This window comes from Scyliorhinus canicula, chromosome 2 (genome assembly GCF_902713615.1).
Source record: "Scyliorhinus canicula chromosome 2, sScyCan1.1, whole genome shotgun sequence".
In the NCBI taxonomy this organism is placed as follows: Eukaryota; Metazoa; Chordata; class Chondrichthyes; order Carcharhiniformes; family Scyliorhinidae; genus Scyliorhinus; species Scyliorhinus canicula.
In genome coordinates this window covers 169,234,867-169,248,017 of record NC_052147.1, presented here as the reverse complement: position 1 = coordinate 169,248,017, position 13,151 = coordinate 169,234,867, and the positions used below count along the sequence as shown (strand labels likewise).

The 13,151-nt window shown below is 43.8% G+C and overlaps 2 protein-coding genes across 3 annotated transcripts in view; one reads left to right on the top strand and one right to left on the bottom strand.

Annotated features, from left to right (window-relative positions):
* tbccd1 (TBCC domain containing 1) overlaps positions 1-13,151 on the top strand; it is a 106,432-nt gene that overhangs the window by 41,002 nt on the left and 52,279 nt on the right. The window lies entirely within an intron of this gene.
* dnajb11 (DnaJ heat shock protein family (Hsp40) member B11) overlaps positions 1-13,151 on the bottom strand; it is a 59,325-nt gene that overhangs the window by 33,514 nt on the left and 12,660 nt on the right. For both annotated transcript variants that reach the window (XM_038789012.1, XM_038789011.1), the window contains 3 exons: positions 8,842-8,984; positions 7,702-7,784; positions 609-666 (listed from right to left, as the gene is read on the bottom strand). In XM_038789012.1, the coding sequence (XP_038644940.1) occupies positions 609-666; positions 7,702-7,784; positions 8,842-8,984 (284 nt within the window). The remainder of the gene's footprint in view (positions 1-608; positions 667-7,701; positions 7,785-8,841; positions 8,985-13,151) is intronic.

Here is a 13,151-nt window from a genome sequence, read left to right as displayed (position 1 = left end):
TTGTCGAGCAATCCAAGATAAGGAGATTACATTAGCAATCCGCAAATGATTATTTCAGAAGAAATAAATAGATACAAAGTTGAACCATCAACATACTCACTTGAAGCTAGTGTTATAACAGACAATTGTTGGACATATATCAATACATTCGTATAACATTTAGTGTGAATACTTGCTGTACAGTTCATTATACTGGCTAATTAATTCTGTAAGAAGTCTTACAACACCAGGTTAAAGTCCAACAGGTTTGTTTCAAACACGAGCTTTCGGAGCACTGCTCCTTCCTCAGGTGAATAATTAATTCTGGTTAAGGATTATATACAAAAGCCTTGGAGGTTCCTACAACATGATAGTTTACTAAATTGTTTCTCCAAAATGTCATGCAATGGTTCATCTAGAGATGCAGTGAGACCGGCATCAATTCAGCAAAGTCTTTTTGAATCTTGAATGGAAAGTTTCAGGCTTAGGGGTGGCAAGTCCAACTCTCTATCACTGGAGCTTCTTGACTATTTTTGTATGAAAAGGAAAAATACTATCTTTGACAAAAAAGGAGATTCACCCCTTGGGCAATAGTCTTAGAAAGAGAAGTAAATCAAATAATTTCTTACTTTAAAACCTTTATTCTGAATTTCAGATCCCCAGGTTCTCCATCTATGTGAGGTTCACCTGTAGGAAAACAAGATATACAATTTCATCTCCACACATTAAGAAGGTACTGGTTTTGAAAACACAGAACGTACTTGCTGCAACCAATTTGCAAACAGCTTCTGGCAACATTTTACAAAACCAGGAAAGGAGCTGAACACAATTTTGGATTGTTTGTTTGAATTTAAATTTGTTTTTATGGACACATGCACATACATCTTTGTCCTAGTGAAATTTTTTGTACAGCTGAGGTTCCAGGTTGGCTCAGCTGTAACGCTCTAAGGTCAGGCAGGTCATGACTTCAAACCCCATTTCAGTGTGTAAACTGGTTGACACTTCCTACATTGTCAGAAGATTCACCTTTTGAATGAGACAAACTATTGCGCTGTCTGCTTCTTCAAAGTGAATGTAAAAGATCTCGCGGCACTGTTCAAATAAGTGCAGGTAAGCTCTCCTACTTCCAGCCCAACATCAGCAGAGCAAATTATTTCAACATTTATCATTGTAGTTTGCTAGAACTTACTGTCTACAAACTGGCCGTCACATAACATACATAAAAGTAGGGACTACACTTTATAGGTAATTGACTGTGAAGTATCTCAGGACATAATAATAATAATAATAATAATAATCTTTATTAGTGTCACAAGTAAGCTTACATTAACACGGCAATTAAGTTACTGTGAAAAGCACCCAGTCGCCACACTACGGCACCTGTTTGGGTACACTGAAGGAGAATTCAGATCAGCATGTAAAAGGTGATTATAAATGCAAATACCATTGTTTGCACATCACACACCTGCATAATTTTCTTATTTTGAGGGCGAGTTGAGAAAAAAAATATTGAAGATTATCTGTAGACCACAAACTGAAGGGTTGCAACATTGAATTCACTACCACTAGCACATTATGAATCAGAGCTTTAATGCTATCCAGTCTTCCTCCCTCATTTTTGCCAGATTTCAGTTAGGTTGAAATACAAGACTACAGTGTAATTGAACACAAGGGTATGGGTTGCAGAAAACAACAGGAGCAGTCTGCTCTCTAAACATCTACTTCCTGTTAATAATCAAAGTAACCACACTATAGGAAAAGTTTGTGGTTCATAGAATTGTCCTCTGGCTCAAGGAGACAGTGAGATGGGTGGCCTTTCTCGGGGGAAGTAAAGGCTAAATACATCTTTTAAAAAATATATTTAGAGTACCCAATTCATTTTTTCCAATTAAGGGGCAATTTAGTGTGGCCAATCCATCTAGCTTGCACATTTTTGGGTTGTTGGGGCAAACCCCACGCAAACACGAGGAGAATGTGCAAACTCCACATGGACAGTGACCCAGAGCTGGAATCGAACCTGGGACCTCGGCGCCGTGAGGCCGCAGTGCTAACCCACTGCACCACCGTGCTGCCCTGCTAAATACATACTTGAAAACATTTTGTGAAAATCAAATTGATACTTTATACTGTTGTGGAGGGAGCATGGAGCAGTGGGGCCGGATAGAGGGCCAGCAATAGGTGGAGATTGACAAAGATGCTGTGGACAGAAAGATAAAAGGAATGTAAATTGAGGTCATTAAGACTAAGAAGGGTGCTGATAGTGGGACATAAAGAAATTAGAATGTGTTAATGGCAGAACAAAGTTGAACAGTGTGTCAAAGAGCAACTCGATACAGGGAACAGATGGCCCAAGTGGGGTGGGGTGGACAATGATGAGGGAAAAACAGATCAATGGAAGAAATGGAAATAAATGGATAGAAATAAAAATGGGGTAAAGGTGGTGGAGAGAGTTCACAGTCTGAAGTTGTTGAACTCAATGTTAAGTCTGGAAGGCTGTAAAGTGCCTCAACGGAAGATGAAGTGCTGTTCCTCCAGTTTGCCCTGGGCTTCACTGGAACATTGCAGCAGGCCAAGGACGACATGTGGATGTGAGAGAAGGACGGAGGACGACAAGTTGAAATGGCAAGTGACAGGATGGTTTGGGTCCTGCTTGCGGACGGAACAAAGGTGTTCTGCAAAGTGGTCACCCAGTCTGCGTTTAGTCTCTCCAATGTAATAGACATTGAACGAGGTGCCCATGAAGCACTGCCTCACTGGAAGAGTATTTAGGCCCTGGGATTGTGAAAAGGGAGGAGGTAAAGGGGCAGGTGTTACACCTTCAGTGATTGCCTGGGAAGGTGCTGTGGGTAGAGGGTGAAATGCTGGGGGTGATGTAGGTGTGGACTAGGGTATCCCGGAGGGAACAGTCCCTGCAAATTACTGACAGGGGGGAGTGAGGGGAGGATGTGGTGCATCATGCTGAGTTGGCAGAACTGGCGGAGGAACTTCTTTGATTGCGGAAGCTGGTGGGGTGAAAAGTGAGGAGAAGGGGGACCCTATCCTGGTCCTGGGAGATAGGGGAAGCTGTGAGAGCAGAGGTACAGGAGCTGGGTCATACACGATTGAGAGCCCTGTCAACCACAGTGGGTGGGAAACCATGATTAAGGAAGAATGAAGACATGTCAGCAGCACTGATTTGGAAAGTGGCATCATCAGAACAGATGCGACAGAGGCGAAGGAACTGGGAGAATGGGATGGAGTTCTTACAGGATGTGGGGCATGAAGACATGTAGTCCAGGCAGCTGTGGGAGTTGGGGTTGTAATGGATACTAGTGGAATGTCTATACCGAGAAATTGAAATAGAGAGGTCAAGGAAAGGAAGGGCATTGTTGGAGCTGGACCACGTGAAAGTGATAAAGAGGTAGAAATTGAAAACAAAGTTAAGACATTGTTTGTAGTCAGTTGACTTTTTTGGCAGACTGTGTAAGAGGTTAATATCACAGAGTTATTCCTGTTAATTGGATCATGCATTCCTTTTTATGGTGAGGCTTTTACTGTAATCTGGAGCCAGTATTTTCATTAAAAAAAAAAAATTCAGAATACCCAATTCATTTTTTTCCAATTATGGGGCCAATCCACCAACGCTGCATATCTTTAGCTTGTGGGCGTGAGAGCCACACAGACACGGGGAGAATGTGCAAACTCCACAGGGACAATGACCCGGGTACTCAGTGCCGTGAAACAGCCATGCTAACCACCGAGTCACCGTGCCGTCCCATATTTTCATATATCATCTTGGTTTATTTTCATTAACTTCAATTGGCATGGGGGAAGAGGACGAGGAGGATATCCTTTAGCAGTAGGGAGAGCAGGAAAACAAGAATGGGTCAGTAGTGGGCCTGAAAATTGTTAGACCAGGAAGATGCTTCTCCTGCGCTTTAAGAAAAGCAAAAGTCAGCATTTTATAAGTGGCCTCCAGCAATCCCTTTAAGGAAAGAAATTAGGGACGGCACGATGGCGCAGTGGTTAGCACTGCTGTCTTTGGCACTGAGGAACCAGGTTTAATTCCGGCCCTGGGTCATTGTCCGTGTGGAGTTTGCACATTCTCTCAGTGTCTGCATGGGTTTCACCCCTACATCCCAAAGATGTGTATGGTAGCTGGATTGGCCATATCTTTTTATTGAAACAGTAAAAAATATATACAATGCCAAACGGTACAAACACTAATTTTGTGTTGGAGAAACAGGGTACCCTCTCCTCCGTACCAATGTACGGGGAGGGGGTGTATGGATACTCTGATTATTAAAACAGTTCACAACACATTTCTACAAAAAACAATGGTACAAGCACTAAACTTTGTGCTGGAGAGACCAGATACCCTCGCCTCTGTAACAACAGAAGGGAAAGAAGGGGGGGGGGGGGGGGGGGGGGGAGCAAGGGGAAGGGAGTGTGTTGGAGATAGAGGGCAAAGGAGGGTAGTGGGGAGGGAAGTAGGGAGTCGGAGTGTTGGTGGAGGGGGGCCCAATAGGGCACTGCCTGAACTATCTATGGTGGCAGAAAAATAAAAAAACCTTCAATTATGATGTGCCAGATTCCAGGTGTCCCCCAGAGGGGGTGAGGGCGACACAGCGTCAGGCACGAGTGAGCCCCGCACCCTGCTACAGAGCATCTCGTGCACCCTGCGCTCCCAACACTGGGCAGCTGACAGACTTCAGACAGTCGCCCTCCGAGCCCAAATCCTGCACCACACTGAGTGCAGTGGGCGACAAAGGCCCACCATCCAACCCAGGGCTGCCTTGATCCCGCCACCGGGACCATCGACAGACGGGATCTCCTCAGGCTCCTCCCAGGGCCCTGTGCCAGCAGGAGGTGGTGGTGCAGATGCCTGCTCCGCCCCCGTCGCCTATTCAATGGAAAGCCCCGAAAACTCAGGAAACAGGTCCGGGATGGTGGCAGAGGTGTCCGAAGGAAGCGGTTGGGACAGAGGGTCATCCAAACTATAACCTGCTAAGAACTTGAGAAGCAGGGGGTTATCGCTGACCCCCCTCCCCTAAGAAATTGAACACGTCCAGGGTGCTAAATTGTGCTGTGTGGGTTGTGTCGTATTTACCTGATCTTTCTTTATTGTTAATGTGCTCTAATCCTTGCTTTTACACTGAGGGAGTGCATTATTTTTGGTAAGCTTTGCCTTATTTATAGATGAGTAGCACTACAGCAGGATGACGGGTAGGTGGTTTGGTTTGGAGCTAGTTGGTATGGTATGGTTATAGGTCTTCATTGTGGGTAAAGAAAATCACTGTTAGAACTATTGGGGTCGTTTTTTTAAACTTTTATTTGGGGATCAAGGAATCCTTGCTCATCTCCTACGAAGGTACAGACAGAGCATGTATCCTGAAGAAGACTGGGTTCCTCTGTAGATAGTGTCTTTGGTGTTGGAGTAAGGGGAAATATGCATTAGGGACACCCAGCATGATTGGTTAATCCTTGGATATCTAGCCTTTCTTGGGTTAGTCTTCTATATTTACTTGGCTGCGCGGGTCGTGATAATGGTCACTTGACTACTTGTCTAATGGAATGTACGGTGGGCATATTATCCTGTTGTTAAGGTTTCTTTGATGAGGGGAAATGGGTGGAATCTTGTTGGTGGCAGTTATCTTGATTGAGTAGGTTAGGGCAGTAGTAATTGTGTTTATCAGGTCAGGTGGAAGGAATATGTTGGGTGGTGGAGTAGGTCACCCACCATCGAGATGTCTCCTTTTTGGGGGCTTCTGAATTGCTCACCTCCTTTATATTTGGGTCCTATGTAAAGGTAGTGTCTTGTTGGCTGTAGGGCCCGAGTAAGAGTCTGAGAGCTTTAGTTCCGCATTGTTAAGAGTCTTCCTTCGGTTAGAGGTTAGGCTGGATGGAAGAATAGTGCTCCCTCATGTGGTCTTATACAAGGACTTCCAGACTGTCCTTCTCGAGGCTTGGGCTCCCCTGGGGCGGAAGGCAGAGAAAGAGAGAAGTATCCTGTTTGTGAAGTTATGCAGTTTGTTCCTGGTTTCCTTTTTGCATTGCTCGACCATATCTGCTGCCTATTGGCTAATCCTGGTGTTCCTCTCTCTTTGGGATTTATTTTCTTTGTCTGGGTAGGTGATACGTTGATACAGGCTCTGATTTGTAATATTTAATTCTAGAGAGTTTTGCTTATTGTGTCGGGAGGAGAATTGTATCCCTTCCCAAAACATCCTGTTGATGGATGTTTTGACGATTCTTCTTCTTGTCAGTGGGATTTTTTTGATGGCAAATGGTTTAATTTTCCCGATGGTTGGAGCCTGAATAGCACCTCTGGTTTGGCTGGAGAGGAGCGAGGTCTGTTGTGCAGCAAGTCTTGTCATGATGTAGGAATCCTTGGCTTACTGGCTCCTGTATACGAAAGTGTACACTGTCAAGTCCACATTGTGTTCCAACAGCATTATCCTGTTCCCCTTTTTTTGGGGGGGTATCCTTTCATTGCTTGGAGGCCTTAGGAATGGGGAATTCGGTCCCGATTGGTTGTATTTTAACCCATAACGGATCCCGTATATCGAGTAGCTCTGTCCTTGTCCGGTGGAGGAGAACGTGCACCCGAATACCATGTGCTCATGACTTATCCTAATATCCCCCGCTTGTTTTGGTCCCCTTTCATTTTCAATAGCTGTACGAAAAGAGATGCCGACTGCAGCAGCAATTACAATGATTGTCAATTATATGAATATTTGCTGGTCTTCTGTGTGTGTGCACAGAAAAATAGCACAACCAAGTGGACATCAGACAGAGGGACTCAAAGTCTCTGCTGCTGGTGATTGAGTGACGTGAATGCAAGATCGACACAGGGCTATGGGCAGACAGTTGATTGCCACTGGAGCAGGAACAGAAGTGAGCTGGAGTACTTCGATAAAGGCAAGCTGTAGTCGATTTGTTAAAGAGTACATTGAAAAAGCAGAGGAGGTCAGCAGGGGCACAGCAACGAGGTCAGCAGGGGCGCAGCAACTAGAGGGATTTGATGCTGGTCTGGTTGCAAGTTGGCAGAGCTTTGAATGAGCTGGAACTCGGAACCAAATGACAACATTTGGGAATTTTTGATGTATGGATAAAGATTTCAGTGACAGTGAGGGTACAAGTGGACAAAGTTATGCAAATGGGCGCAAGCAGTTTTGGTAACAGGTAAGAAAAGGTATTTGAAACTCACTTTATCCAGATTATAAACTGTCGGATTTTAGCAACTGAAGAAGAGAATGGAATTTGTTTGCTTAAAGTCAAGTGACTACAGTCTCCCAAATATTAGTTTGGAGGAGATCTAGCTCAACCTGATGTCAGATGAGCTATTTCTCAACAGAGGGTTCAGATGAATGGAGGAGAGGTATAGATGGTGTGGTGTCATGTGTGTGAAAACTGAGCTCATTATCTAGCTAAATGTTCTTCGGGGCTATATATAAACATGAAAAGTTAGGAGAAAGTGGATGCAACCATGGAATACTCTGGAGGTTATTATGTGGAACTAGAAAGAAAAGTAGTTTTCCATTGAATCAACCTTCCAAACACTAACTAGGTTAACATATTCTTCAGTTTCAAACAAAGAAAACCCAGTCAACACAAAATCCCTTACAATACCATTACTTTGGAGAGCATGCCAAAATTATGATAACCAAGGAGCTCCCATGCAGCCCGATATTCAGTACGCCGATTTGAATAGGACCAAGACTTAATATCTCAGATCCATACCTTCTCCAATGAAAGGATATTCCATTCCATCCCTAACACCAGGTTCTATCTCCACTTCAAGTGTCCTCTCCTCATTTACAAGCCTAAGAATTAAATAAAAGAGGATTGTATTTTTGTTTAAAATCAGAACTGTACTAGATTAATATCTGTACTTCAATATATGACACATTTCCTACCAAAAAATGTCAAATATTGATACAAAATTTGGAACAAATTACATTTGGAAAATATCTCCCACTTTGCAAAGTTTAAAAAAAAAATGCTTTTACATAAAATAACTGCTACTCCAAACACTGCAGAACTCAATTGAACACTATTTTGGTAAAGTGTTTGACAAAAATTGTCATATGACCAGAATGGAAGATGTGGTATGATTCAATGAGCCTATAGTGCTGTTAAAAGATGAATTTTGTCCAGCTGCAAAAGAAAGTTTCTTTTGGTCAAACACAATGGGCGTGATCTACTGACTACATTGCGCCTGAAGCAGAGTGCGATGTGGCTGGTAGATGAAGGGAGAGGCCTCCCTTCACGACAGGCCTGGCTTCACGACAGGCAGTATGCCTCACAGATTTTGTGAGGTGCCGCAATCAGGACCCTGCCCACAATAGGCGGTACCAAGCCTGGCACTCCCAGTAGGTTGCTGACCCAGGATATATCGGTTTCCTGGCAGCTACTGGCCTCCCCAGGGTGACCCCAGCCAAGCGCCATTCAGCACTGGACAACAAACATGGATCAGACAGAACGGCACCGGTGCAGGGGGGGGGGGGGGAATCTCCCAGGCCATCTTGAGGCCCCTGGGTGGTCAGGGACAGTGTCGGATGGCCCCCTGCTCCTCCCCCTGGAATGTGGGCTGGCATCTTGGCATTGCCAAGGTGCCCAGGTGGCACCGCAAAGCTACCAGGAACATTGTCAGGGAGACTGGGTAGAAACTCCCCAGGGCCCATAAAAGTGACTAAGTGGTTAAATAGCAGTGGAGAACAGACCAAGGGTGAAACTCCCAGCAAAACCCACCAAGAATGAACTTAAAAACCTTGCCTTAGATCGCACCCAATATATTTTAATTAGTCCAGTTTCCTTCATAATTGGTGCTGCCTTTCTCTTGAATATTATGAAGTTGAAGATTTTAAAACTAATACTCACTTAACATTGGGACACTCATCACAAACCATCTCCTGGGTCATCTGGAACCTTCCAGGTCCTAATTGTGTGGTTCTCATTTCCTGTCTGCAGTTGCATTTTCTCTTTCCTGGAGCTTGCTTTGCCACTGGCTTATTTCTTACAACCTATAAAGTTCACAGCTGCTGTTTAGTCACATTTATAATTAATCCTTGAAATACTATGATTACCAAATAGTTCAAAAGGCATTGCAAATTACGAGATTTTTTTTACCCTCTCTAAGAAATATATATTATTGTGTTTTTGGAACAGTGAAGTCAACTGTTCTCTTTTTGGCCCAATGAATACATGAACTTTTTGGCAAGTAAGCCACACTTGGATCAGGGTGGTGATGGTGGGGGTAGGAGTAACCTCTAGGCCCCCATACCTTTTATTTTGGAAGTGTGAGAGCAGGGGAGTGAAAAAAAATCTGAAAGGTTAGGTCTTACACCCAATCACCATCCAGTACTTCTGCTGCACTACGAACAAAATATGAATATAATCTAAGTAAACAAAATAAAATCATTAATGAAAGACCAGAGGGTGCTTGCTGAACTATTTCCCAGCAGTCATGCTTTGAGAAATGGAGAGCGGTGGTGGCAAAGAAAAGTGGTAAAAAGGAAACCTTTAAAAGTTTACATAATTTAGTTTAACAGATTTTAATATACAGTTCTCAAACACATGAAAATTTGTTTCATTTGATTGATTGTCACCTGTACCGAAGTACAGTGAAAAGTATTTTTCTGCGGCCAAGGGAGTGTACACAGTAGAGAAAAAGAATAATCGACAAAGTACATCAACAAATAAGTAGTTGGTTACAGTGCGGAATAAGGGCCAAACAAAACAAATACGACATGAGCAAGAGCAGCATAGGGTGTCGTGAATAGTGCCTTACAGGGATCAGACCAGGCTGAGGGAGAGTCATTGAGGAGTCAAGTGGCTGAAATCCACTATATCTCAATTTTTTTTTTCAATTTTGAGCGGCCAATTCATTTTTTTCCAGTTAAGGGGCAATTTTGTGCGGTATATCCACCTAAACTGCACATCTTTGGGTTGTGGGGGCGAAACCCATGCAAACACGGGAAGAATGTGCAAACTCCACACAGACAGTGACCCAGAGCCGAGATTGAAACTAGGACCTCGGCGCGTGAGGTAGCAGTGCTAAACACTGCGTCACTCTATATCTCAATAATGATAAGATATCCAGGATGCAATCCAGTCAAAACAAAAGCATTTTTAGATGTTTCCAAAGTACATTGTGGAACATGTCTGCCAAATTATACTACAAAGCAGGTGAGTGTCAAACAGAAAATGTAGATTAATGGTATACTATAATTGTCAAAATCATTCATGCTCAATGATCAAAAAACCATTCACTCCCCAAAGAGCTAAAGTACATTGTTATAACAGATTAATGATAAAGATCTAATTTTACAATATAACAGATCACGCACAGGTGTAACAAAAAAGAACAATTCCCACTCAACTACATCACCCATACCAATATTTTTAGAATACATCTGGTGATGTAAAAGAGCAAATATGTGCTTTTAGTCAACGCATTATAAGAATAGGAAATAAAAACAGAAAATGCTGGAAATACTCATAAGCTAGGGTGGCAAAGTGGCTAGCACTGCTTCCTCACGGCACCAAGGTCCCAGGTTCGATCCTGGCTCTGGATCACTGTCCGTGTGGAGTTTGCACATTTTTCCCGTGTTTGCGTGGGTTTCGCCTCCACAGCCCAAAAGATGTGCAGGGTAGGTGGGTTGGCCACGCTAAATTGCCCTTTAAACGGGGTTGTGACCTTTCACCAGAAAGGAAAGCCCTTGTTTGTGGGGCAACAGTGGAAGAGGCAAGACTGTTTTTCTAACCAGAAACAGTAGAATGATTAGTCATCCTTTTGTAAGGAACTTATACGTGTACTGCCACTAGTACACTCAATGGCAATGAAGCACAAGGGGAATCTCTGCAGCATTCAATTTTAAAATACTGAAAAACCAAGAATGAAGATCCGAAATAATTTTAGTACATCACTTTAACACAAATTTTGCATAATGCACTCCTAACCCTGTCTTTTAACCGTCATAACATAAAGAGGAAGCAACATTGACAAAGTACTCAGTGGTCACATTTCCACGAATGCACAATGTTTCTTCAGCTAATTAAGATACTTGTCAATTTATGCAATAAATTTAAACTGAATGATCTATTGTTGAGAAAGAGGGGGATAAAAATCAGACAAGTTGTGTGCCATCTGGTGTTTTAATAAGCAGTGCAATTTAAATATGACAATAGTTTCTAAGTTGTACTAAACATTTTCATTCTAAGTTTGTTTTGTTAATTGCAACTGCACATGGAATATTAGGTACAGCATAGATATCAAGTTGGATGAATGGCAAGAAACAGTGAAGTTGTTTTTCGGACCGGAGGAAGATAAATCATGGGGTTCCCCGGGTATTGGTGGAAGGACCACTGCTTTTCTTTATATGTATATTCATGATATCGACTTGGCTGTGCTGGGGCACAATTTCAACATTTACAAATGACACAAAACTTTGAAGCTCTGTAAATAAGAGTATAGACTTCAACATTACCCAGATAGGTTGGTAAATTAGGCAGACACGTGGCAGATGAAATTTAATACAGAGAAGTGTGAAGTGGTACATTTTGGCAGGAACAACGAGGAGTTGCAATATAAAGTAAAGGATACAATTTTAAAAGGGCTCCAGGAGCAGAGAGGCCTGGAGGTTATGTGCACAAATAGTTGAAGGTAGGACAGGTTGAAAAAGCAGTTAAATCAGGCAAACAAGATCCTAGACTTTATAAATAGAGGCATAGAATGCAAAATCTATGAGGTCATGATAAACCTTTATAAAATACTGTTTGACTTTATTTAAGATATTGTGGCCAATTCTGGGCACTGCGTTCTAAGAAGAATGTGAAGGTTTTAGAGAGGGTACAGAAGAAGAGATTTACAAGAATGGTTGCATGGATGAGACATCAGTGAAGGCAGAAGGACTGAGACAGAGATGAATTTGGACTTTGATGATGTTGACCGAGATCTTTTCCTTTTTTGTTTGTACATCTCCTCTCGTTTTTCTTGTTATTTGGAGGTTGTTGGTTATTTCTGGTGTGGTTTTGGCCATGGTAAGGTTTGGGGGTTGGTAGGGATTGGCTCGGAATTTGTGTGTTTTTTCATGTTGGGTTTGTGGGATTATGGGGTGGGGAGTTTGGGAGTCGGGGTTTTGGGTGTTGGTTTTGTTTCTGTATGGGGTTGGGGCTCTGGTAGGGGCCACCTCATTAGCAACCGCAGGTTGGCTAGTGAATAGGAGCGAGGTAGGGGGAGAAGCCACAGTCATTGCATCCTGTATGCACAGGTTTCGATGGGCCTGGGAGGTGTGAACGGTGGAGGAATGGGGATGATACTGGGTGAGGTACTTTTGAGAGGAAGTGGTTGGGGGATTCTGGGAAGGGGATGGGGAGGGAGGGGCAGGGGGGTGACTAGGGTTAGGGCTGGGTTCCACCTGATTGACTGAGCTTGGAGTAGTGGGTATGGCAGTTAGAAGGGGTGGGGGGGGGGGTAAGTGAGAGACCCCCATTTAGGGTGGCAATGTGGAACATGCTAGGGCTGTTGGAGAACCGGTGAAGCGAGCGAGAGTTTTCTCATACTTGGAAGAGTTTGAAAGCCAATGTGGTGCTGTTGCAGGAGACCCATCTGAAGGCGAAGGATCAGATGAGGCTGAAGAAGAGCTGGATGAGCCAGGTGTTTCACTCTGCCTTTGAGTAGGGCCTGGGGGGTGGCGATTCTGGTGGGCAAAATGGTGAGGTTCCAGATGGAGGTGGTGGCACATCAGGTGGTAGGCACGTGGTAGTAACGGGCACATTGGAGGGGAGGTTGGTGATGCTGGTTAGCATATATGTGCCAAATTGCAATGATGTGGGTTTGTGAAGAAAACGTTGGCTGCCATTTTGAATTTGGATACTCACGAGTCAATACTGGGGGCGGGGAAGAGACTGCAACAGCGTTGGTGCCAAAGGTGGACAGGTACCAGCAGCATTCTCTGACCCCTTCATGGGGGGGGGGGGGGGGGGGGGGGGGGGGAAAGAGGAGAAAAAGAATGTTGGCTGGGTTTATGAGGGGTGGACCAGTGGAGGTTCTCACATCTGTGGGGCAGGGAGTGCTCGACTTTTTTCCCCTGTGCACAAGGTATACTCGAATTGACTTTTTTGTTATGAGAAAGGTGCTGTTAGCCAGGATGACGATGGCAAAGTATTGACGATTGTGATTTTGGACC